The 24,710-nt window shown below is 40.0% G+C and overlaps 2 protein-coding genes and 1 pseudogene across 4 annotated transcripts in view; 2 read left to right on the top strand and 1 right to left on the bottom strand.

The window, feature by feature from the left end:
* Positions 1–24,710, top strand: part of LOC113663787 (NACHT, LRR and PYD domains-containing protein 12-like) — a 631,994-nt gene that overhangs the window by 337,604 nt on the left and 269,680 nt on the right. The gene's annotated exons all lie outside the window — the stretch shown is intronic.
* The window catches only part of LOC113663806, a 589,387-nt pseudogene that overhangs the window by 390,327 nt on the left and 174,350 nt on the right, over positions 1–24,710 (bottom strand).
* On the top strand, positions 7,918–24,586 carry pphln1 (periphilin 1). 2 transcript variants are annotated; one of them, XM_027179191.2, is made up of 10 exons: positions 7,918–8,101; positions 8,425–8,487; positions 9,910–9,974; positions 10,752–10,964; positions 11,181–11,245; positions 16,717–16,851; positions 20,990–21,165; positions 22,616–22,692; positions 23,579–23,710; positions 24,005–24,586. In XM_027179191.2, coding segments are annotated over exons 2-10 (1,059 nt in total). In that variant the 5' UTR covers positions 7,918–8,101; positions 8,425–8,486; the 3' UTR covers positions 24,200–24,586. The 2 variants fall into 2 exon arrangements, with proteins under 2 accessions (XP_027034992.1, XP_027034993.1); XM_027179192.2 differs by lacking the exon at positions 16,717–16,851.

Genomic DNA, 24,710 nt, shown 5'->3' with positions numbered 1-24,710 from the left:
TCGCCCGTTCCTCTGTGGCTGCGCCGCCGTGTGCCTTGCTCCCCCACCTGCCTCTCCGTGTGCCTTGCTCCCCCACTTGCCTCGCCGTGCGCCTTGCTCCCCCTACCTGCCTCGCCATGTGCCTGGCTCCCCCCCACCTGCCTCGCCGTGTGTGCCTTGCTCCCCCCGCCTGCCTTGCCATGTGCCTTGCCCCCCCCCCCCCCATCTACCTCGCCGTGTGCCTTGCCCCCCTCTCCCGGACTTTGTCAGGATTAGGCGCTTCGGGAGCCACGCCTCAGAGGGGGGGTATTGTCATGACTCAGCCTGGACTTTGGCCATGTGCACTTGTTTATTTATGTTCCTTGTCACATGTCTACCCTGTTTATTTTGACACACAGCACGTGAAAGCAGCTACCATGTACGAGACTGGACAAGGTGTGTGTGTGTGTGTGTGAGTGTCTTTTATAAGTGGTGGTAATGACGAGTGCCAGGTGATGGTGATTAGTACTCACGTGATGTGGATCTGGTTTGCTGAGTGAGGGGAGAACCTGGCGATTCCGTGACACCATCATTGTAATGTACTGAGTAAATATAATATTTTGAGTTTTGAGAACCTCATTAAACAACCAAATTTCTGCTTTATTTAAAATTATCCATAATATCGCTGCTCCCCCTGTGAGAAAAAAATTATATATATATATATATATATATATATATATATATATATATATATATATAAAAAAAATCACTCACTCTCACTCATTTTCTACCGCTTATCCTAACTACCTCGGGTCATGGGGAGCCTGTACCCATCTCAGGCGACATCGGGCATCAAGGCAGGATACACCCTGGATGGAGTGCAAACCCATCGCAAGGAATATATATATATATAAATATAAATGTATAGCCCAGTTGTTTAAGAGGGTTGCTCATGTACAGGAACTAATACTGGGAGATAAAATGTTTATTTTGCTATAAGGGCTTTCCTGACAAAAAAAAAACAAAGAAGTATTAGATTGGAAGGGTGGAAGTATGGTATGTTGGCTTCCATTTGAACCATTGACAGATGCGTCATAAAATTCATGAGATAGCAGCAATTGCAGCCTGCCCCAGACTTCAGACCAAAAAAAAGGTGAGACAGTTTTTGGGGTTGGCTGGCTATTATTGCAGGTTTCTGCCTGATCACAAGACCCTTCAGGCTTCTCAACACCCAGAAATGAATTGTTAACAAACACACACACACACACACACACACACACACACACACACACACACACACACACACACACACACACACACACTCTCTTCATTGCTGTTTTGCACATTCATAATAAATGTTCTTTTGCACACCACATTTCAATACATCATCCAATTGCTGCTTTAACAGAACTGTATATATGTTTGCTTTGTGTGTTTACTCTCCTCACTTGCATATATGTTTTGTACATTGTACAGAATGGGAACTGGTCTGTAATCTCTTGTGTTTTTTGTCCTGTAGTGTTTTTCATCATTTGTTTGCATCGTTTATTTGCACTGATTGACTAGAACTAACTTACTTCAGTCCTTAGCTATGTCTTAGTTCTATGTATCTCCTTGACTATAGGAATCATGGCCAAAATATATTGAGAAATAGCAGGAACTGGAAATATCAAGAATAGCCTGGTCCACTCTTGTCTAGCCTCTTTTCTTTTCTTTTTTCTTTTCTTTTTATTTTATTAAGTGTTGATTTATGGTGATTGATTGTAATCTACAATGCTACAGAAAAATATTTGGGCATATTAGGATATCAGAAACTTGGAACACACACACACACAAACACACACATGTATACATATATATAAAGAGGGGGGAAAAGGCACATGCATTGACCTTCAAAGTAATGATTAAGAGAAGAAATCCATCATCCCAAGGAAACTGATCATCTCCAATTCCACAGAATTCACCATGGCTTGTGTCAATAATATAGCAGCTGGTGAGAAAACACTTTACACTTTACTTGGTCCTCTTCTTTTCTCCCTGTATACTCACTCTCTTGGTGAAGTTATTTCCTCATATGGGTTCTCTTACCACTGCTATGCTGATGATACACAACTTATCTTCTCTTTCCCACCCTCAGATACCACAGCTTCTGATCAGATCTCAGCATGTCTGGCAGAAATTTCATCATGGATGACTGCTCATCGGTTAAAGCTCAAGCCTAAAAAACTGAACTGCTGTTCATTGGGTGATTCATCCCCAGGCCATGATATGGCATTTAGCAGACACCCTTATCCAGAGTGACTTACAACTGAGCAACTAAGGGTTAAGGGTGTTGCTCAGGGGCCCAGTAGTGGCAGCTTGGTGACCTGGGGTTCGAACCCATGACCTTCCAATCAGTAGCCCAACACCTTAACCACTGAGCTACCACATCCCCTATATAGCACATCTTGCTATATATCTTGCCCTTCAGCCACAGCTCGCAACCTTGGGGTAACCATGGACAATCCACGGTCCTTTCCCTCACATGATGCTAATGTGACACGCCCAGTTAGGTTCCTTCTCTACAACATTAGAAGGATTCGGCCATTTTTGTCCACACAGGCTGCTCAGGTACTTGTTCAGCATCTTGTCATCTCAAGACTGGATTACTGCAACTCACTACTGGCAGGTCTACATATGAAATTTGAAAAATCTACATGACAAATTTGTCCTCTTCAAATAATCCAAAATGCAGCTGCATGACTTGTTTTCAACCTGCCTAAGTTCTCCACACCATCTCACTGCTGCGCTTCTTCAGTGGTTTTCGGTAGCTGATCACATCAGATTCAAAACACTGCTTTCTCTTCCCTCAAAGCCCTCATCACTCCTCACACTGCACCTCACACCCTCAGATCTACAGCACTGCTCCACTGGTCCCACCATCTCTCAGGGTAAGAGGCAAGTTTACTGCAAAACTCTTTTCTGTTCTGGCACCAAGGTGGTTTAATGAACTTCCCCTACACCGGAGTGGCCAACACACGGTTCCCGAGCCGCATGCGGCTCTTTGCCCGGTTTCATGTGGCTCTTACGCTCATATCGAAGTTTGTATTTGGGTAGTTGACAAATGACCAAGAAAAAGTACTTTTTTTGGAAAGCATAACTTTTTAAGATACATATAAGTTACATATATTTGTAAGTTACATATAGTTGTGGAGTATGAAAACTGCAGTTTCAGAAAATATTACTGGTCACTCATTTTGTCAATGACTTCACATATTTTTTCACTTTTTCACTCAACAATACTGTAAATGTGTCCTATGGTGTGACATTTAAAAAGTACTAAGAAATTATGTTAAATAACATAAAATAAATACTTGAGACAGAATTGTTCACATTATTAAAACATTATTTTCTTAAAGTGATATTTATTTTACATGAAAGTACTAATTAGTATCATTTTCACCATGAATAGATGAATGGTGTCACACCAAAGGACAAAAAACTTAACAACTTCAGTGGTCTTAAAACATAGTTAAATATTTAAACAATTCTGAGAGAAATACTTACCATGTGCACTTCCCATGGCCTTCATAGGGGTCTTCAGTCACATGACCTTGAATGGGGTCTTTCAATTAAATGTAGTTGTCCATGATATTGCCCAAATTAAAATTAGGTTTTTGCATAACACCAAAGGACATTTTTTTCTGTGACAAACTTTATGAAATTCCTACACTTTTAGAAATGTATGTATATGAAAAGTGATGGCCACTTAGTGAAATAGACACTTGCACAATTATGCCAGGAGTGTTCATTAAGATTTTTAAACATTATTTTCTTTATTTATAAAATGTAATATTTATGAAATAATGTTGTCTACCGTCACACCATAGGACAATTTTGAGATTTGGCTCAAAGTTCTAAAAAAACTAACAATAACTTGGGTATTAAAACAACAAATTCATATAAAACAAGAAAATGTTTAACCATTTACAGTATTCTAAATTATGAAAATGTGAAATAAATTATGTTTTATCTTCTGTGACAAAGAAAAAAGCCATGTCACGTCAACTACCCATTTGTGTCTTTTTATTGTGCGTGTTCGCTTCACTTGAGTTCAATATGGTATTTTCATCAAACTCGCATGTGAGTGGGATGAAAATACCTCAAAGTTTCCCAGTAGGAGCAAGATCATTTGAGTAAACAATTTGTCAAGTTCACTCTCAAAATGGCAGGGGATAAAGGTGATGTTTTTATGTGCCCGTGTGTATGATGTGGCTCTTTGCGGTAACACAGTAAAAAATGTGGCTCTTGGTCTCTGACTGGTTGGCAACTCCTGCCCTATAGGTCCAGACAGCTGAGTCACTGGATATCTTCAAACAACAGATGAAGACTTACTTATTCATGAAATACTTGGACTACCACTTTATCCTGTCGGAACTCAGAACCCACCTCCGAGTGGACACATCGCAGGGTGAATCGCACTTTTAGCTGAATATTGAATACTATTTAAATTAACTATTTAAGTATTTACTATAAAATTAACTATTTACGTTAACTATTTATCTAAACTAAACTTTACTGTTACACTATAATTGATACAAATTAAACAATGAGAAGACTTTCCAAACCTGGATGAGAATGAGCAAACTACTTTATTGCCGCCAATCAGCCAACAATTCCATTGAGCTCAAGGAGTTAAAAGTAAGTTAAAAGTAATCGAACAAAAACCCAAAAGAACCCATGCCACGCAAAAGAGTTCAAACACGAAAAAAAACAAGCAAGCAAGAGCAAAGAAAATCTCCTCAATATATACCCTGGCACCTCTAGGTGCGTCTATTCCTTCTTACGTCAATCCACCTGACCTGTCTGGGTTTTTTCCCTGACTCTACAGAATCGCCCCGGAACCCCCCTCATTTCCCCGAAAACAAGTCTGCCCCTTTACTGAAAACCAAGTCTGGCCTTTTGTTTTTTTCTGTTGTTCCCGCTGTACTTCTGCCTTATTATTAAAAAACATGCTGCGTTGTCAAAACTGTTGTTAAAAATGTGCTCCAGAGAACTTCTTGTACTCTTCCCTGTCACGTATCACACAGAAGACACGTCTCGTGGACCAATCTCCCAATCTCCCTTTATACAATTACAATGAGTGAGTTTTTCCTCTATCTTTTTCTGTTTTGTCTATGATTTCCACTGATCATACACCGATATACGTATAATATATATATATTAAATTATATTAAAATAATCATATAACTCAGATAGCTCAACACTATTACAACATCTGGCCTACCCCCATATGTCCTACGACATCAATTGTAATAGTTCAAGAGCACATATCAAGATTTTTCCCAACAATCCCCTCTGTGTTGTGTATTTAAAAAAATAAAAACTTATGTTTGTAAGTTAATGTATTCAATGACAGAGACTTAAGAACTTTTGTATGTCGTTCTGGATAAGAGAGTGTAAACACAGTTGTGAGTAGTTTCAACACTTTACATTCCTTAATTTAACAGACCTGGATCATCAGTGGTCTAGTAAATGACTTCTGGACCTGAAATGTGCGCTTCTGTTGGGGCTTTCTAGGAAAAGGGAAAGCAAACACTAACAACATTGTGCATGAGCGCCCTCTACTGTCTGATTATTGTAATGTAATATTTTTTCAGGTTTGTGGAACACTGTGACTGGTTGTAGTTTGGGTAAATGAAATTGAACTCAGTTTTATTCTTCTAATTTTAACCTTTTCAACTCCGCGGATCCTCAAGCACAGGTGATGCAATCTGAAATAAATCAGAAAATTCTATGAAGCTCAACAGACCAGGGGTCTCATTTATAAAACTGTGCGTAGGATCCCTACTAAAAGTTTACGTGCACCCAAAAGCCAAAAATGGCGTACACCAAAAAATATTCTGATTTATAAATCCGTGCGTACGCACACCTGTAAGCAATGTTCCCGCAGATGTGCGTACGTGAACTAGCCTCATATCCCGCCCTGTACACGCCTATTTTTACACACCCATTACACGCTCCACAACTGCGCGGGTACGAGAGTGGGCCTCGTTATAATGATTAATTATGAATAATTATTATTCTATGCACTCTGTGGGTTTAAAAATGGGGTGAGGAGCCAGCATCTCGGGGGTAGCCACTGTCGCCTGCAGGTTATACAGTAATTATATTAAAAACAAAATTTTTACATTTTCTACTTTTTAATATTGTTAAACTCACCAAGAAGCCAGCCATCACGTACTACTGCGCCTGCATTTAGTCCGTTCCCTACACTGTTATGTGTCAAGATAAAGGAGTCATGTGTTGAACCAGGCCAGCGTGCCACAATGTTTGTGAGGGTCGTGTTGGAGTCACATATGATTTGCACATTAATAGAATGTACATGCTTTCTATTAACATAAGCAAATTCATTATCAGATGGTGCCCTTATATCAACATGAGCGCAGTCAATTGTGCTGATTACATTTGGGAAACCAGACATTGCTGCAAAATTTCATTTTAATTTCGGCCTGTTCTCGCACAGTGTAGGGGAACCTGATGTATCTCACACAGTGTAGGGGAACCTGGTGTACCGACTACCCATATTAAGTATACCATTCAAAACGACAGATATTATGGCACTCAGGGATGGCTGTGATATACCAGACCTATAGGGTGAGATGATAGATTCCAATAGAATTATTTCATATAGAAAAGGTCTTAGACACAAAGTTGAGGATTACTTATAGTTTTTTTATATATGTAATTTACCTGTCTTCCAATTCCTGCTGGAAACAGCCGGTTGCCAAGAACCCCAGAGTGGTGAGGACTTGTATTTGGACTGGCATGGCATGGTTCCCGGCGTGTTGCCCTCTCTAATACTGGACCCAATTCAACACATATATCTAAGAGCACAGCTCTAGGGAATCTAAATCGGCTTATTAGCCAGTCATCATAATGGGCCAGGAAATCATCATGGTCCCTGAAAACAGTGCCAGCAGTGCCATCATGAAGCATTACATACCCTCGTCACCGGAGGATTTATATGTTTCTAGCAATTAGACTGATCGTTAACACCTTGGCAAAATCACAGAATTAATTTGTGGGCGAAAATTTAAGACGAAAATGTTATAGTGAACACATGCTTCTTCATGACGGTTTTGTAATGAACACCGTAATAGTTAGGACTGATGATGAGGAGCGATTGTGCTTCATGACTGTATTTGCAGACTTTGACATTTTATGATATAAGTACATTAAGGAAAATATTTAGTTTTTACACCGTGTTCTGCAGTTCTCTAATAAAAGGGTATTTCATGCTATTCTGTATCACATCTAGTTGCGCCATCTCCTCCTGCGTTCCCATTGTGGACAATGTGACTGTAAGGCAGCACTTATTATTATTATTATTATTATTATTATTATTATTATTATTATTATTATTATTATTATTATGAATACATTTTGAATGACATTTGGATTTTACTAGATGTATATAGCCTAAAACAATCGGCACAAATAACACTGTTGGATTTAATCTTCATGATAATGTGGATATAACGTATGAAATGGAGTGAAAATTAAATGTCATTCATTCTTATATTCGTTCTTCTCACATGAATTTTCTGCAATCTAACTTCAGTTCACGACCTCACCATCTGTGTCGCCAATTCCCCTTGTCTCCAGAATGTGCGTACGCACGTCTCAAAGTTTGCTTAAAGGTGCACAAATTCTCACGTCAATTTGTTTTTAATAGCTCACAACCTTTGCGGGGGAACTGGCGTACGCACGTTTGCAGCCCCGTTTTGTGCGTACGCACGCTTTATAAATGAGACCCCTGCTCTGTTGTTACAGTGATCTGTCCAGTTTATAAGCCATATTTAGATTATAAATAAAGCAGACATTTAGCTTTCTAACACTAAACTCGTGCTGAACGGCACACCCATAGATATATATGGTACACCTATCAGCTCACAATAAAAGTCCAATATTAAACTTTTATTCTGAAATATTTGCGTCCACGTGACCGGAAGTGAGTGCTGTTATGGAGTAGTTTGTCTTATGCTCATATATCCAGTTAGTTTCAGTTGGATGCGGCGGTTTTTTGGTTATTATTTATGTCTAAAGGTTCTTATGACGAGTGTGTAAATACTCACATGTTCTCCTGGTCCAGGTGTCAATGGTAAGATGTGTGTAAAGTCTTATATGCTAACAGTTTAGCAGTAAACAAAGCGTTAGCATGTGGCTAATGCTAGCTTTAGCTACAGTGTTGTATTTATCTAGTAAACGAGTCAATATTATATATGTTATATATATATATATATATATATATATATATATATATATATATATATATACACAACCTCAGTATATTATATATAATATATACAATATCTCAGTATTTAAATACCATAATTGTCCCCAGTAATGTACAGTTTGTGTAATAGCTCCTGATATCATTTTAACAGTTAAGAGTCATTTTTTTCTGCTGCTGTTCTTCTTTAGGTCAAAGTCCTTCATCCTCTTCCTCAGACTGTACATGTGAACACCATTTTCTGACAAAAACAAGTATGTGCAATATTTTTGGGTATAAAACAAACACAATGCATTTTGTGTTGCTTGCAGGATTCATGAAGCTGTGTCCCCTTTAGGGAGCTTTTTTTTTTTTTACAGAGCCATGTAACGTCTTTTAAAATAGTTCTTATACACACGTTTTCCTTCGTACAGTACATGTATTTTATAGGAGGTGTGGATGATGAGGTGTCTGACCGTTTTGGACAATCAACAGGGTTTTTCCTGCATTTGAATTTTTTTTGGCGGCCGCCACAAGATTTTTTTGTCCCACCAAAGCCTTATTTGATGTGTAATTGGGTTTTGTGAGTGAAGCAGGCTACTGATGGAGTGACCGAGAGAACGAGCAGTGTGTGTGTGTGTGTGTGTGTGTGTGTGTGTGTGTGTGTGTGTGTGTGTGTGTGTGTGTGTGTGTGTGTGTGTGTGTGTGTGTTGACAAATCTTTCGTGATGTGTTAACAACCAGGATTCCCACACAAAGTCTGATTTGCGACCTAATGACTCCTTTGAGCCGATTCATTATAATGAGTGGTTAAAGCAATTGGTCTGCGTCAGTGTCTGAGTCGGTGTAAAACAAATCATTACTTCTTAGAAGAACATACACATGTGAAATGAGACAGTAATGCCCCTTTTCCACCGGAAAGACCCGGGTGCTGGTTCAAACACAACAACAATGGCGGATGTTGCTTTACTGTTAATGCTCATGGCTTTGCGAACCTACATTAACACCCAAACGCGGCGAATAAAACGTGTACGTGCGGCTCCGTGTAATCTGTATAAACGGAGGTTGTAATCGATAAAGTACATAACGTTATTTTATCGTTAACACAGAATAACGTTAGCCTTAGCATGTAGCTACCTACTATCATGTGTATTAAACATTATATTATCAAATGCGATAACAGTAGCAAAATGTTCATCTGCAGGCTGTGATATCTGTAAATAGATAAATTGTGATACCTTTGACATTTCAAATATACTTTGGTAGCGATGATGTTTACATGTAAAATAAGTCGCTTTCTTTTACTATCCAGCCTGACTGTGATCGATTTTTTTCATGAATAAATAGGATAAGAACAAATCACGAACTGTTTCTTTGTATTTATTTTAAATGTAACATTTATTGTCATTATTGTGGCTTGCGGATCATGTGGGTACCAGGGTACTGTGCTGTGTGGATGGCCATGTGGGTCAGCCACCACGAAGACCAATTTTGACCCAGGAAAAACCCTGATCGAGCCTATGTAATTGTTCCTAAATGCTTGCTTGTGATTCCATTTCTTTCTTTTCCCCCTTATCACTAATTTAATATGTTGTGTTATGTATAATGTAATAGTTGTTATTGTACATGGGTCCTGTAGCACTGATTTATTCGAAGCTTTTATTCTGATTTATTTTTGTTGGTTTATTTTTGCTCTAGTGGCATTTAGGAGAGACCGGAGTATCCGCGACATGTACGAGCAGCGCTTCAACCTCGGCAGAGCTGTAAGAGCTTTTTGGATTTTTGTGCAATCCTGTGGATCTAAATCAGCTGTGGATAAACCTTCGTATAATGTGTCTTAAGCATGCTGACTTTCATTTGGGCCCCAAGGCATCTCTGATGTGCAGTTTATATATTCAGTGGGGTTTCAGGTGATTTTCTACTGATGCTTGGTGAACTTCAGTGAACTTCACATTTTTACTTAATCTTCATGAAGGGTTCCAATAATTCTACACTGTATATATAGTATAAAAAAAGTCTACACACACTGTTTAACATTTATTTTTTTCTGTGAAATTGAGAATATTATAAATCATGTCTCACCCATGCAACCAGGTTATTGTAAACCTTCTCTGGAAAGCGTCAACATATCCCATATCCCACGTGTTGTTCCACTCGTCCTACAGCACTCTTCAACTCAGTCTACAGATTTCTTTACTGCTTTTGGCTTCCTATCATGCTGGAAGCTGAAGATGTCCATAGACAGTAGACAGTATTTGGAGCTGTCTGTGATCTTGATTAGAAGAGAAGTCGCTCCATCGCATCACCAGGCTTCACAGATGCTTTCAGTGATAAGCTGAATGAGTTTAACAGCTCATTTAGAGGGACTTAATCTTTTTTTCTCAGTGTAGCAGTGAAATATAATCCTGGCAAAGTTTACCCTGTTTAACGTTGGCTTGTTCTGATTAGTTATGATGTGTGTAAAATAAATATGGATAATAAGCTTTCATGCAGAAGGTATGTGTTTGGTGGCCTTAATTTAAGTCATTTGCCTGTTTCAGGCCCCATACCCAAGTGGAGGAGGAGCCGGTGGGGAAAGGAGAGCTTTTGGACGACCTGATGATGATCATTTTCGAAACTTTGACTACGACTCTCCTCGCTTTTACCCAAACGGGGGTCCCAGAAACTACCACAATGATGAGAAGAAGGGCTACCCTAGTGACAGCCACTACTCTTTCTCTAACGAATCCAGAGGAGGCCCAGCTAATCGGAGGGTAAGTGCCGGATCTCCTTCATTCTTTAAGTCAGGACGAGATAAAAGGCACCCTGACTGTGTTAAGTTATTCTTATGCTCTGCCTAATGTCATTACAGTAGGATACTAGTCCTTATTTGTATAATTCAGGTCCATTTTCTCTCATGATGGTGTGTACTGAATCACTGTAGATATTAGATTACAGCTGTGTCTCCACCCCTCCCACCTCCTCAACAGGATGACTACTCTTACTACAGAGGAGCCAAAGATGACGCTCATTCTGGACGCCAGGTGGACTTCAGGTAGGAAGCAAGATGCTTTTTGTTGGATGCATTTGTATAGCTTCCTTTGATAGAATTCTCTGTGCTTTAAAGTAGGAGAGAGACTGAAAACTCACCTGTGCATGAGCTCCAAACCCACCGACCACATGCTGCACATCAGATCATTTGAAACTGCCCTAATTTTTACAGTGTAAAAAGAAGGCTGGGCTTCTGAAAGTGTGATCCTGTGTTTTTATTCATACTCTCCGATGATTGTGTGCCTTAAATGATATTCAGCAATGTTCCTATTAACCCTTAACTGCATGGAATTACTGGGATATATTCGTAACCTGTCTATTCTCTACATCATCTCGGCCCCCACCTCTTGGCTGTTTCTTTTTTTTTCTATTTTTATTTTAGTTGCTCTGTGTGCAGTTGAGTTCAGTGTGCTGATAGTAAGGCAGTCACTAGAATCTACCCTTAATGTGGACAAACCTTCAGGTTTTTAGTCAGGAATTGTTACTGAACATTGTATTCTCTGGAGCACCCAGACGTCCAGGTGTTACATTAGGACATGATATCATCCCCATCACATTTCCCTCCTTTTTGTTCTCTGGGACAAACTACAGTTTTGGAAAAATAAGTAAATTCATGCGAACCCTTAACAAATGTATTTATCATAGTTACTCAGCTCTTGATCGTATAGTTCCAGCATAATAAAAAGAGCATGCTTCAAACTGTACTGACATATCCATGTCTTCCTCAGTGTCTGTATAGTACACAGGTCTGTCTCTGTTTGTGTTCTCAAACAGCACTCCTAGGATCATGAAAACTAGAATTGTCTTAATGGGCAAGGAGTTTTTACTTTTCTTGCCCTGGATTGCACACACTGCATCTTTCATGGCAGTCTGTATTGTCAGCAGGATCTGGAATGGATCCAGTCATGTTTTGGCCTTCCTCTCTTTCACTTGAAGTCTTTCACCACGATCCAGTCTCTTGGTTTCAGATCGTGTAAATCAGTCTGCTTGGGCTTTGGTAAGGTGTCTTTTACCTATCTGTGGACTACAGACGGAGCAGAAGTCAGGTTTCCACAATAAATCATATAAACATTTCATCTACACATTCTCTGGCCAGTTTCCTTGGAATTCCTGGAGGACCTGTGTAATATCAGGATATACCTGTGTTTGGAGTTCTGCCAACTCACTCACGTGTCATAGTGCATGATTTGCCAAAGAAGCATCATTGTCACTTCCTATTTTGTCCGGAATTCCCCACCTCAGAATGATTTCAGTCAGTAATGCTTTCTATCCATTTTTTTTTTTAACCACAGAACTCTCTGACAACTAGGTGTCAATTCACTCACTCTCTCTCTCTTTTTCTACCGCTTATCCGAACTTCTCGGGTCACGGGGAGCCTGTGTCTCAGGTGTCATCGGGCATCGAGGCAGGATACACCCTGGACGGAGTGCAAACCCATCACAGGGCACACACACACTCTCATTCACTCACACACTCACACACTGCGGACAATTTTCCAGAGATGCCAATCAACCTACCATGCATGTCTTTGGACCGGAGGAGGAAACCCCCGAGGCACGGGGAGAACATGCAAGCTCCACACACACAAGGCGGAGGTGGGAATCGAACCCCCAACCCTGGAGGTGTGAGGCGAACGTGCTAACCACTAAGCCACCATGCCTCCCTGGTGTCAATTCAATAAAATTCATTTGTAAATGTCGGAATGGTCGCTCAGGCAGTGCATGTCAAAAGTTTTGGGAGTAATTAGTAAAGCCTTACATAAACCGGTATCTATAGATACTGCTGTACTTCCCTCTTATTGATGCATGGTCAAGCATAATAAGGTAACAGTTTTGGGGCCGAACCAAACCCCTCCTTTTGACACACAACCCGCCTTCTTCCACACAAGTCTCTTCTCTGCTGTTGAATGTAGAAAGCTTAGACGTGTTATGTTCGGAGCACCGGACCATTTGCTACTGCTTCCAGAATCTAACTAAGTGTAGGCCGTTCCTGTGAGCTATTCCAATGAACACTAGGTTTCTCTAGCATTTTGAACCATTCTGGTTCATATGGCGCATCTGGCCCTCCTCTGTGTACATGTGCTGTACGATGCAAATTCTCGGCTTGCATATATTTAGTTTTGCACAGGGTTAGAGAGTTGACGTGGCTTATCAGTGAGCTTCTGATTTACTGTGTTTATTGTGGAGCTGCGTAGTTTCCATTCATAGACTAAATCTAAGGGTTTGTGATCATACTTAACACATTGAAAATAGAAATGATCAGAGTCCTGCAGGACTACTGAGTGGCCTTCTCATTAAAGAAAGTCCCGATTTAAACACCCAGTTTTACAATCAAAAATGAGAAGTTGAAATGGGGAAACTCCTCAATTTCACATTGTAATGGCACAGAGAACCTGGACACCAGTCGCTCCTATTGAATGCAGGAATCTTTCACTTATTTTTGGCATTTTATGAAACTCGTCTGCTTTAATTACTGATCTCCCTGCTCATGAATCTACCACAATGTGATACGAACACCACTTACATGTACAGTCAAGGTAGGCATTTATTTAGCATGTGTTTCCTCTGGAAAATATTTGTGTTAAAGAAATTTAGTAGGAAAGTTTATTACTTCTATATTACTATCAGAACTTGGGGTTAGCTTAAGCGTGTCGTCTTTGCCAAGCATAAAAAAATATTTTACCTGACCTTTCTGGACAGCTCTTTGCACCATTCAACCACCCTTAAATCCCCTATAACTTCCCAATCTGTAGTCTGCTTGGGGTAATCCCAAGACCAATGATCAACAGAGTCACAAACAAAACATCAATTGCCTCATACTTGTCCTCTTCCTCTGCCTCGTCCCTGGCCTCAGTCTCAGTCTCTGGCCTCAGATTTGTAGTTTGGATCTGCAACTTCCACCATGGGGAGCTGAGCTGTTAGGTCCTGAGTGTCCTTTGTCAATGTAGCTTGTAGTGGTACATCTACTGAACATGCAGGTGGTGGAGGGAGCGGAGATCTTCCATCTGGGTCATTGTCTATAACAGACTTAAGACACTGAATATCACGGTGCATGTTTATTACTAGCCTTAGGCTGAGGGCGTTTACTTCTAGCTTGTGTTTAAGTATTCCATTTCTCAAAAGCTGATCAGTCTACATATTGTCCCTTTCCTTTTTTTTTCAACTTTCTTTGCAACACTTCCACCTGTCTTTCGGTAAATCTTTTTAGGGAAACCACACTCCTCTACCCACACCACAAACTGGGACAGAATCACCACTCGTTTTGCTGTTTCTTATCACGGTGTTTGCTGTTACAAGTGCCCATGTTTCCTCTCTATACTTTAAATCACAAGCTGTCACTGACCAGATTTTTCCTCTAGAGGACTAGTCGAGGGTCACTAAAGAGGCAGATTTTCTTTAATCTAAAATCCTCACTACTTATCTGTGATGAAATAGTGTTCACATTTCTGTTTGTTTTTGTTTTATATATATATATATCTAGCTACTGTTACCTGTCTATAGCTGGACATACTGTCCTTATACACAATTCTAAAAACCTCTAATTTAGTTTTTCTCCACTTTCGCTCGAGGTTACAGGTTTCTCTCTTGAGGGTGTGAGTATGACTATTATACCCCGGTGCAGGTGTTTTATCTCTAACTCTATCTCTAATCTGTTGGGACAACAGTGGCTAATGTGCTAGTGAATATAGCGTCATTGCATCTAGGTCGTTTGTGTTTAAGGGTACAGTAAGAAGTCCAGACAGATCAGGCAGGTTATTTGTGAATCTGTCTTTAGGGGTCAGAATAATAGTTCTACTGAGTCGATAACGTGGTGAGACACAGTTAGTCTGTTCTACAGGTAGTGTGTACATTATAAGGTAATGGTCTGTGATGTCATCACTTTTTTTTTTGTGAATTTACTCATTGATCTCACCGCTCGGGGAACAGACACAGTAGGATGAGCTATGTGTGCATTTGTATCAGTTTGGTGAGGAGGTGAAGGACATTTATCAGAATTATAATATGATTTGTGATTTACCAGCAGACAGTGATAGCATCCTGGAAATGTCCGAGAGGAGTTCCACTCCAGCTCTGTTGGGGTGCAGGCCATCGGCACAGAATAGCCTAGGATGCTCCCGGAAAACATTCCAGTTGTCAATAAATAATAGATTCTAATCATGACTAACCATTCATTTAAGACAAAAAGTCTACTGAACCTCTCGATTCCGCACTGGTACTATGATCCTTGATGTGGGCTACTGTATGTGAACAAATCCACCAGGATCTTGAAGTCCCTCTTCAGGATCTCTGATCTGCCTCAGGCTGGTGGTGTTTGTGCTGGCATGAAGGATAAAAAGCTCCAGTGTTCTTGCTCAGGATCCGAGGTACCTGTGCAGCGACATCAAGAACACGAGCACCATGAAAACAGCAAGTGTTCGCCTCATCATGTTTTTCTTGGTGATCTCAAAGACCGGGGGCAGTGGAGGGGGAGAGGTCCTTGCCTAGGGCCAGGCTTGCGACTTCCTCTGCTGCACTCAGGGTCTGTGGTACCCCAGTGCCAGGTGGATCGACACCTGGCCTTGCAGCTTCCTAAGTGCACTGGGCCTGGGCAGAGAAATACGCAGAGTTGTGGTGGAGGAAGTATCGATTTTGTGCAATGAATTTAATTTTAAGGAATTTAAGTATGTTTTAAGTAATGTGTTCACTCTTTGTAAGAAGGAAAAAGGTCTAGTATAAAGCAATTTTAGAATAAAAAAAATGAATCAGTGGTCAGCTTGTTGGAGTTTAAAACACTACGGATCATGAAAGATGGCAAATTTTGGCTATATATGAGGTGAGCAAAAACAGTTTTGGACTGTTATCAAGGAGACCAAAATGTCCCAGGAAAATATTTACCACTCCATTACACCACCTCCATTGCTTTGGGAATATTTTTTGAAAGATTGGCTCCATGGACAGACTGCAGATTCATCTGACCACGTGTTGTCCGGTGGGTTTGTAGCCCTCCCATCTGATGGTTAAATGTTTTGTGCATTCGGAGACGCTGTTCTGCACTCCGTGGTTGTAGTAAATGGTTATGGGAGTTACTGTAGCTTTCCTGTCAGCTTAAAACAATCTGGTCATTCTCCTCTAACCTCTCATCAACAAGGCTTTTCCAACAGTAGAACTCATTGGATGCTTTTTATTTATTGCACTATTCTTAGAAAACTCTTAAAAACTGTTGTTTTTAAACTTGTGTGTCTTTTTCTGCATTGTTTTATTCAATGCACTGCTGCCTTGTGATTGGCTGCTTGGATAATTGCATGAATGAGCAGGTGTTTCTAATAAAGTGTCTGAGTTCCCCATCAAATCCGTGAACTAATGAATCTTAGTGAGTAGTGTGGAATGGAAACTGGGCTTAGTCTCCTGAAAGAAATCCAAAAAAATGGAGAAAGAGATGCATTAAAGTCCCTTATTCCTTACTTAATTTACCTTATTTTATCTTTTCATCTCACAGAGGCCGCAGTCGAGTTGTCTCCTCGCCCAATGCTCGTGTCCAGGGCTCGCACCCTGCTCCCAGAACCCTCTCAACACTGGGCCCCAACTCAGGAGACGACACATTAATCCAGGCCATTATGAACTTGGACCGAGGGTATGCATGTGCAGTATCTAAAATGAAGTTACACTGTGTTTGGAGTAGGTGTTGATCAAGGACCGATGTAGGTTAGATTTTGTAATTGCATCACATTATTGCTGCATTTTTCAGCTACACATCCATGCAAGTCTCCTGTTCTAGTACATCCCAAAGGTGCTCTGTTTGATGAGTACACTGAATGTTCATGGAAGCAAGATGGGTAAAATTTGGGCATAAAGAGATACACACTGTCATTGACAATACTCAGGGAGTCTGCTGTATTCTATTGATACTTGGGGGACTTTGGATGTTGTAGCTTATCTACCTCAAAGTTTGACTTGTGTGTTTCAAGATAGTGCCAATAATTCTGTTTTGCTCACATAGGGGTAGATTATTACTGTAGGTGCCGATTATTTGAGTTACAAGACCTTCCTGTCAACTAAAACTAGACTGGCCCTTCTCTTCTGACCTTTATCATGAAGGTGTTTTCTGGAACGACTGGCTTGTTGTTTTGGATCCAGTGCACACACTCAGAGCACTTTATTAGAAACTCCTGTACACCACCTTATTCATGCAATTATCTAATAGAATGGGGGCATGGGAGCCTTTAATATTGCCACATATACATTACAGCACAGTGGAATTATTTTCTTCACATACCAGAACTGAGGAGGTTGGGGTCAGTGCCCCTGGAGCAGGGAGGTTTGAGGGACTTGCTCAAGGGCCCAGCACTGGCAGCTTGGCTGTGATGGGCCTTGAACCCCGATCCTCCGATCAACAACCCAGAGCCTTAACCAGTTTATTAGGATATAAGGTCGATTGGGACGAGAGTGAGTTAATGCCTTTCTGCAAATGTATAGACACAACAATTTTAAGGTCTACCTCATGGAAAAAGTAGGCATTATAGTTACAAAAGGAATAAGTAGTTTATTACAACAGAACCTGGCTAAGATTGTTTTCTCCCTCAAAGTTTTTTAAGCAGCAGAACTTCATAATATATTCTCATTTATCTGGATAACAACTCTCCAAGAGTATCCAGACAACATATTAAGAGTTGGGGATTACTGTTGGGGGGGGGGATTAACCCCTGCTGATTTTTTTTCCCACTGATAAAGAAATGATCAGTCTATAATTTTAATTGTAGGTTTATTTTAAACAGTGAGAGACAGAATAACTGGGTAAAAATGCATATTCCAGCATAACAATGACCCAAAACACATCGCCGGAGGCAACAAAGTAGTGACTCAAGAAGAAGCACATTAAGGTCCTGGAGTGGCCTGGCCAGTTTCCATAGAAAAAAGTTCCTTAATCCCATAGAAAATCTGTGGAGGGAGCTGAAGGATGGTTTGAACGGTGCGATTGAATTCCAAGACATTACGGAGGACCTGGTGAAGGAGTATGTACATCCACTTTTAAGAAATTCCTACACTTCACAAGGAAGAAGCTGCTATTCCAGGAACAGCATAGAAAAATTATGGACTGAAGAAATGTGTCTGAGCAAGGAGGTCACAAACAGGGTTGGAAAGGATGATGAGCTTAGCCCCTGGGATTATGACTTACCAACAGTCAATGAATGAAAGAAAATTAATGACTGACGGCTGTCAATAGCAGTATTCTAACAACAGTGACACCTAATGACCGGAAAAGGTACTGTTCTGTTTATCAGCTTGACATGCAAGTTGTTAAACTGTGTATAGCAGAATGAAGAAGTAAAATAAGTGCTAACTCTTATGGATTTGTTGTACTGTTAAGTCTTGTACTTTGGTTGTGGTGTAAAATGTTTTCTTCAAAAGACCAGGGGCTTTGACAATATCGAGTATTAATAAAGTGTATGTGAACTTTTGACTTTAATGCTTAAAGATGTCTGCTATCTCTGAAATTACCCCGATTTAAATATTGTAGATACACTAAATTGTATCTAACAGGAAATGTATAGTAACATAAAATGGGGGAGTTTCACACCTGAACTGATACTTTACAGAAGCAGTGTTCATATTACACCACTTTTTGTGTATGAGTCTATCAGTGTGATTTCCTAGTCATTGTTACAAAAACATTAACGCTCCACTAGGTGGTTAGGGTATCTCCTGTGTATTGCCCGCTTCTGTTACCCCACTGATTTGAGTGTAGAGCTCTGGATGTGTGCTTTAGGTTGTTGTTTTCTTCTTCAGGGAGATACACACAGTATCAGGTTATTATTTGGTTATGCGTGTTATGTTGTAATGGTTAAAGACAATGTGCATTTTGTCCACAGTGCAGAGTTGGTGACTCTTGAACACTCCTCCTTTTCCGAAATCTACATATTCTGAATTTTTTTATTTTATTTATTTTTTTGGGGGCATCTTCATCTAATAAAGCTTCGTGGTATAGCTTAGCATTCTGACCTGTGACACACCAGTATTGAATTAGCCAAATTAGCTTTTATTCAGGTTTCATGCCTCACCTTGCCTGATGATGATCAAATGGTGATCAGAAGAGCCACAGCAGAACAGCAGTGTCTGTGGCCACAGTGTAGAAGTGTGTGTCGGGGAGCACGCAATCTGACTCTACCTCAATGATCGGATAATGAAGCATGACAAGACATCCAAGGCCTGTTAGGGTTGTAAGCTATTCTGCCATTATACAACATCACCACTGAGTTTGGAACAAAGGATAATTGTGTTCATTCTGTTAAATGTGTCATCTCATTCTTCTCTGTGCTTCTTGTTGTCTTTCTTCTTCTTTGATGGCTTTAATTTTCTGCAGTGTCTTTCACAAAAGGCCTAATGTTAGCCAGATATAACGAGTGCTGTCTTTGTTGTTGCTTTATTAGAAACTTTGTGTTTGCGATTTGTCGTTGATGCTCGAATGACTACACAAAGATCTCAAGCCTGCTTTGTGAAGGCCACTCTAATACTCGACGTTCCTGTGAAGGTTTCGGAGTCATTGTGTCATTACTATAAAGCAGACAGGCTTGCATATTCATTTTTAAAAGAAGCAGCTTGTGGGAGTAAAGGAGAAGTGAGCAGTACTTCTCAGAAATTCCTGTAGTTCTTTCAGTTTTGCTGTTGGCCTTCTGGTACCCTCCTTAGTAAGTGTTATCCTTCTCCTCCCATCAACTTTGGAGGGTCGTCCTGATCTTTGCAATGTCTCTGTGATGCCACGTTCTCCTCCTATTGAAGATCGTTTTTACAGTGATCTAAATCAGGTACAATCTCTTGATTGGTAGCTTTCAACAATTATGTCAGTTTGTTTGCCAACACTTTGTGGCCCATGGCTCTCAGAAGAATGCAACCCCATTCATGTGAATACTAAAGCAACAGCTGACTTTTATTTGGTTTTAATCAGATTCATGTTAAATGGTGGCAGGTGTTTGCCAATGTTCCCAATTATTATCATTTTTGATTTTGTTTAGGATGTAAACATCTATTGTGTGCAACACAGCAAAGAAACCCCACAACACATTGCTGCCACCCCCATGCCCAACACCACGGCTTGGTTGGTGGTCTTTGGCTTGTAACCCTTTTTTCTCTGTACATAATTATTAGACATTATCACCAAACAGTTACAGTAACCGTGTCCCTTTGTGCACAAGCAAACTGTAGTTGGGCTTTTTTATGGTGATTTTAGAGCAGTGTTTTCTTCATCGTTCTGGTTATAACCATATAGGAGGACTTCTATGATTGACTTGCACTTTTCATACACTGTTATTCTCTAGGAGATAGAATGTGTCACCGTTTATACTGGTGTACACCTCTAATTGACTTCAGTCAGCCAGTTAACCTATCAGAAAATAATTGGCTAAAGTCTTGACATCATTTTCTATTTTTTATTATTATTATTATTATTATTATTATTATTATTATTTTTGCTGTACACACAGTTAATTTAGTTTAAACTCAAAACTACAGCAATACAACTACAATATGAAATATTTGAAGTGGTCAAAAAATTAGTTTTAACAATTTTTTAATGAGTGTATTTTGTCTATAGTGAATAGACTTGAGTGTAATCTGAGTGTACTTCTGACTTCAGCTGGAAATGTTCTGATTTTTCTAAAATTAATATAACTGTTTCTAAATAATAATGTGTGTAATTTCTTTATTAATGCCTCACTACATACAGAGGTCTAAGATGTCATCATGAATGTATTATACTGTGCTTCTTTTCCCCACAGGGAGGAGAGGGAAGGTCTGCGACGTAAAGCACCCTTTCCTCCAGTCCACGACTGTTCCCCTACTCGACAGGACGTGTCTCCTTCCCATCATAGCCGCTCTGGTTCCAGCATTAGCAGCCGAAGCTACTCTCCAGATCGGGGCAAGACCCACATGTACCAGCCTCCTCTGGGAAAAAGTAGGCTCAGTTTACTCTCTCTAGTTTATCCTAGGCTTCACTTGAATGGGAATGTTTGCATACACACTAATGACTACACCATACATATTAGCGCTTGTTACACTAACTGCAATAGCGCTTCATGCTGTAGAAGCTAAATAGGGCAGCAAAATTTAGAACTGGTGAAGAATGGTAAGAATTGTCCAGCTCCTTTTATTCTCTACCCTTTAAGATGGACGTAACCACAGACACGTATATCTACGTTTTCCTTAACCATGGACAACCTCTACCCTCAAACACTTGTCACAAATTCCAAGACTCTCCAGGGTAGACAAGAGAGTCTTGTTTTTGACTGTCAAACGCTGCTGAAAGGTCAACAAGTATGAGCCAGTTTGGCTAATTTGCATCATGTAGCTTCTCTGTGACATGCAAAAGACCAGCCGCTGTAGAATGTGCAGCAGCCAGACTGGTTAGGATCTTGGTAGTTCATTGAGACCTAGAGAGACAGGTGACTGTAAACATTGTGCTCAAGGATTTTAGCAAGAAATGAGAGAAGTGATACCGGTCTGCTAATGTCCGAGAGATCTGAGAGATTTAATCCTAATAAAACCTAGTAGCTGGTCATGTCAGGCGATTCATCAGCATGTCAAGATGTCGCAATCCCTCTGGATATCTTGCTGATCTCATCGGTCACTGTATGCAATCTTGGGGTAACCATGTACAGTCAACTTTCCTTTTTCTCATGCATTGCTTACCTCACAATTTCATGTCATTTACAATATCCGAGGTATTTGTCCATTTTTGTCCAAGTTCTCCCACACCACCCCTATATTCCTTCCACTGGCCTCTGGAAACCGCCTGCATCAGATTTTAAACAATGATGCTCTGCTTCAAAGCCAAAAACAGACTAGCACCTACTGTACTTGCCTCAAAGCACTCATCACACCCCACAGTGCACCAGGCTCCCTTCAGTCCTCCATTACCGCTCGACTGGTCCCACCATCTCTCAGGGTACAAGGAAGGTACACATCAAGACTCTTCTATATTCTGCAACATGGGTGGTGGAATGAATTTCCCAAGAAGTCCGAACAGCCGAGTCACTGGTAGTCTTAAATGATTTGTATAGACCTAACCACCTGCAAATGTCTGTTTGCTCTTTCAAGTCCAAACCTAGTGAAACATTATGAATGTATTAGTTAATGCAGACTTCAGCACTTCTGTAAGTTTCTCTGGATAAGGGCTTCTGCCAAGTGTCAGAAATGTAAAAACTTTCTTAAATAATGGGTCACACAAAATGTAAATGCATTTATATAGAGTTTAAAATGTATGGAGTTGTAAACAGTACTAAATATAAATAGTAAAACAGTAAAATATTTATGGCATCCTTGAGGATTTTAATAAATATTCAAGCAGAACAGCTCAAGCTGACTAGTCACATTTCTTCCATGATGCATTTCTTTTACCTCTGTAGGCAGGGAAAGAGCCCCAGGGCCATCTGTCAGCGTATCCCGAGATGGATCACCACATAGTTCTGTGTCAGCCTCTAAAGTAAGTAGCATCTTTCCTCAATGACGTAAATAACCGTCAAGGATTCATAACCATGTTTATGGGGTGTTTAGGCACCATTTTATTTTAGCCAGCTACAGTTTTTTAAATATTCTTACAGATAAACATCAATGAATTATGGATTATCCGAGTTATGATTCCCTCAGGGCTTGCATTGTAGATGGCACTGTGATAGGTGGACCCTGGGTGGTCCCTCGACATTGGCAAAGAGTAAGGGGTAGTGACATACCCTTCATTTTTCTCTTCAGTCATTTTTGCTCGGTCACCGGACAAATTTGTGCTGCCATACGGATTTTTGAACCTACTGGAAGCCAACAGTGGCTTAGTTCAAATCAAGTAAACTTTCACAATTTGTGTACAGATTAATATTCCAAATTTAAGCTTGATTGATGGTTCTCGTTAAGAACACAGACTTGAAGTCTACCCTGTCCTCTGCTAATGAACACACCTCGATCTTGGTACACTTCTTGGATTGAACACATCTTTCAAGTTTTATTAGATTTATATTAGATTTAACTTTCTTGTCATTACACACATACATGTACAAGGCAACGAAATGCAGTTTAGCATCTAAGCAGAAGTGCAATAAGCAGCAAGTGCAACAGTGTTTACAGTATGAAGGGAGACGGAAGGGGAACAAACAGAACATGGGCAAAGTGAGAGGAGTCATGAGTTATAGGGCTTCAGCCATCTGACACTGATGTGGTGACAAAGTGTCATGTCTCTACTACATGCATGTTTAATGCTCTGGCATTCTCTGCTCATCATTCCCATATTTTGTTTAAAATATATGCATATAAATGTTCTCGATCTCAATTTTCCATTCTTCTTCATAACATTCCACACAAATACTCTGTGTGCTGCATAGGAAGACATGCCAGTAACAGAACGTCAACCAGATGAAACTCTGGTCCCTGCAGATGAAGCCACTGCAGTTGCAGATGACTTCCACGAACGGCGATCTCAAGCTATTGCAGCCAAAGCCAGAGAGATCGAGAAGGTTGTGTTCTATCTGTTTTGTTTAATTCTGTAATTGTAATCTTCTAAAACAGAACTGAGCTGTGAACTTTAATCGAAGCTATCGTGTAAGATATCGTTAGAATAAATTCAGTCTGATTATTCTCTCTAATCAACAACAATTTCTGTATAATGGGTAAGTAATTTTAAAACCAGTGTTTAAATAAAACTACAGAATTCTCATATAGTCAAAACCTCTAGACACAGTGTACACATCCTTAACACTGACTGTTTATTTGATTAGACAATAATGATTATTGACTTTATTGATGTTCAGGTGTACCGCCAGGACTGTGAGACATTTGGTATGGTGGTGAAGATGCTTGTGGCCAAGGACCCTAGTCTGGAGAAAAACCTACAGAACCCTCTGAAAGAAAACCTCAGTGAGATTCGTGAGCGATGTCTTGAGGATCTGCGACACTTTATCTCAGAACTGGACGAGGTAGTTCGTCAACCAGAACCCACCGTCTGAAGTGCCAGCATCAGAGAGAAAACCTTCATAGCTTTTTGAGTGCACTACTTCATGGTTTCCAGATAATATTTTGGAACATTATTTTTCAGTTATATTTAGTGTGGTGCGCCGTACTAGTCCATCTTAAAGGATGAAGTGACCAGTCATTACTATTGTACATAAATACTAATTGTATTCATACAGTATTCATTCATAAAAAAAATAATTTATGATGTTTTCAACCATAACTGTTTAATTCTTTTTTCAGTACCATGCATGAATAATAAAGAAAAAAAGAACCTGTGGATTATTATTATTAGGCATTGGTCTTTTTTTTGGACATTTTTGTTCTTGGAGATTTTCAGTATAATGTCTATCTCTGTAAATCAATAAAGGTGCCACATTCTACGATCTGCTACGATCGTGTGTGAAACAAAGGAATAATCGTGAAATTGTGTAGTCCTTTATGCCCTTGCCTTAAAATATGTCTCTGGACTGATTTGACATTTGACACTGTACAAATTAAACACCA

This window comes from Tachysurus fulvidraco, chromosome 19 (assembly GCF_022655615.1).
Source record: "Tachysurus fulvidraco isolate hzauxx_2018 chromosome 19, HZAU_PFXX_2.0, whole genome shotgun sequence".
Lineage (NCBI taxonomy): Eukaryota > Metazoa > Chordata > Actinopteri > Siluriformes > Bagridae > Tachysurus > Tachysurus fulvidraco.
The sequence above is the reverse complement of the archived record's forward strand: the minus strand, read 5'-3'. Positions and strand labels throughout refer to the sequence as shown.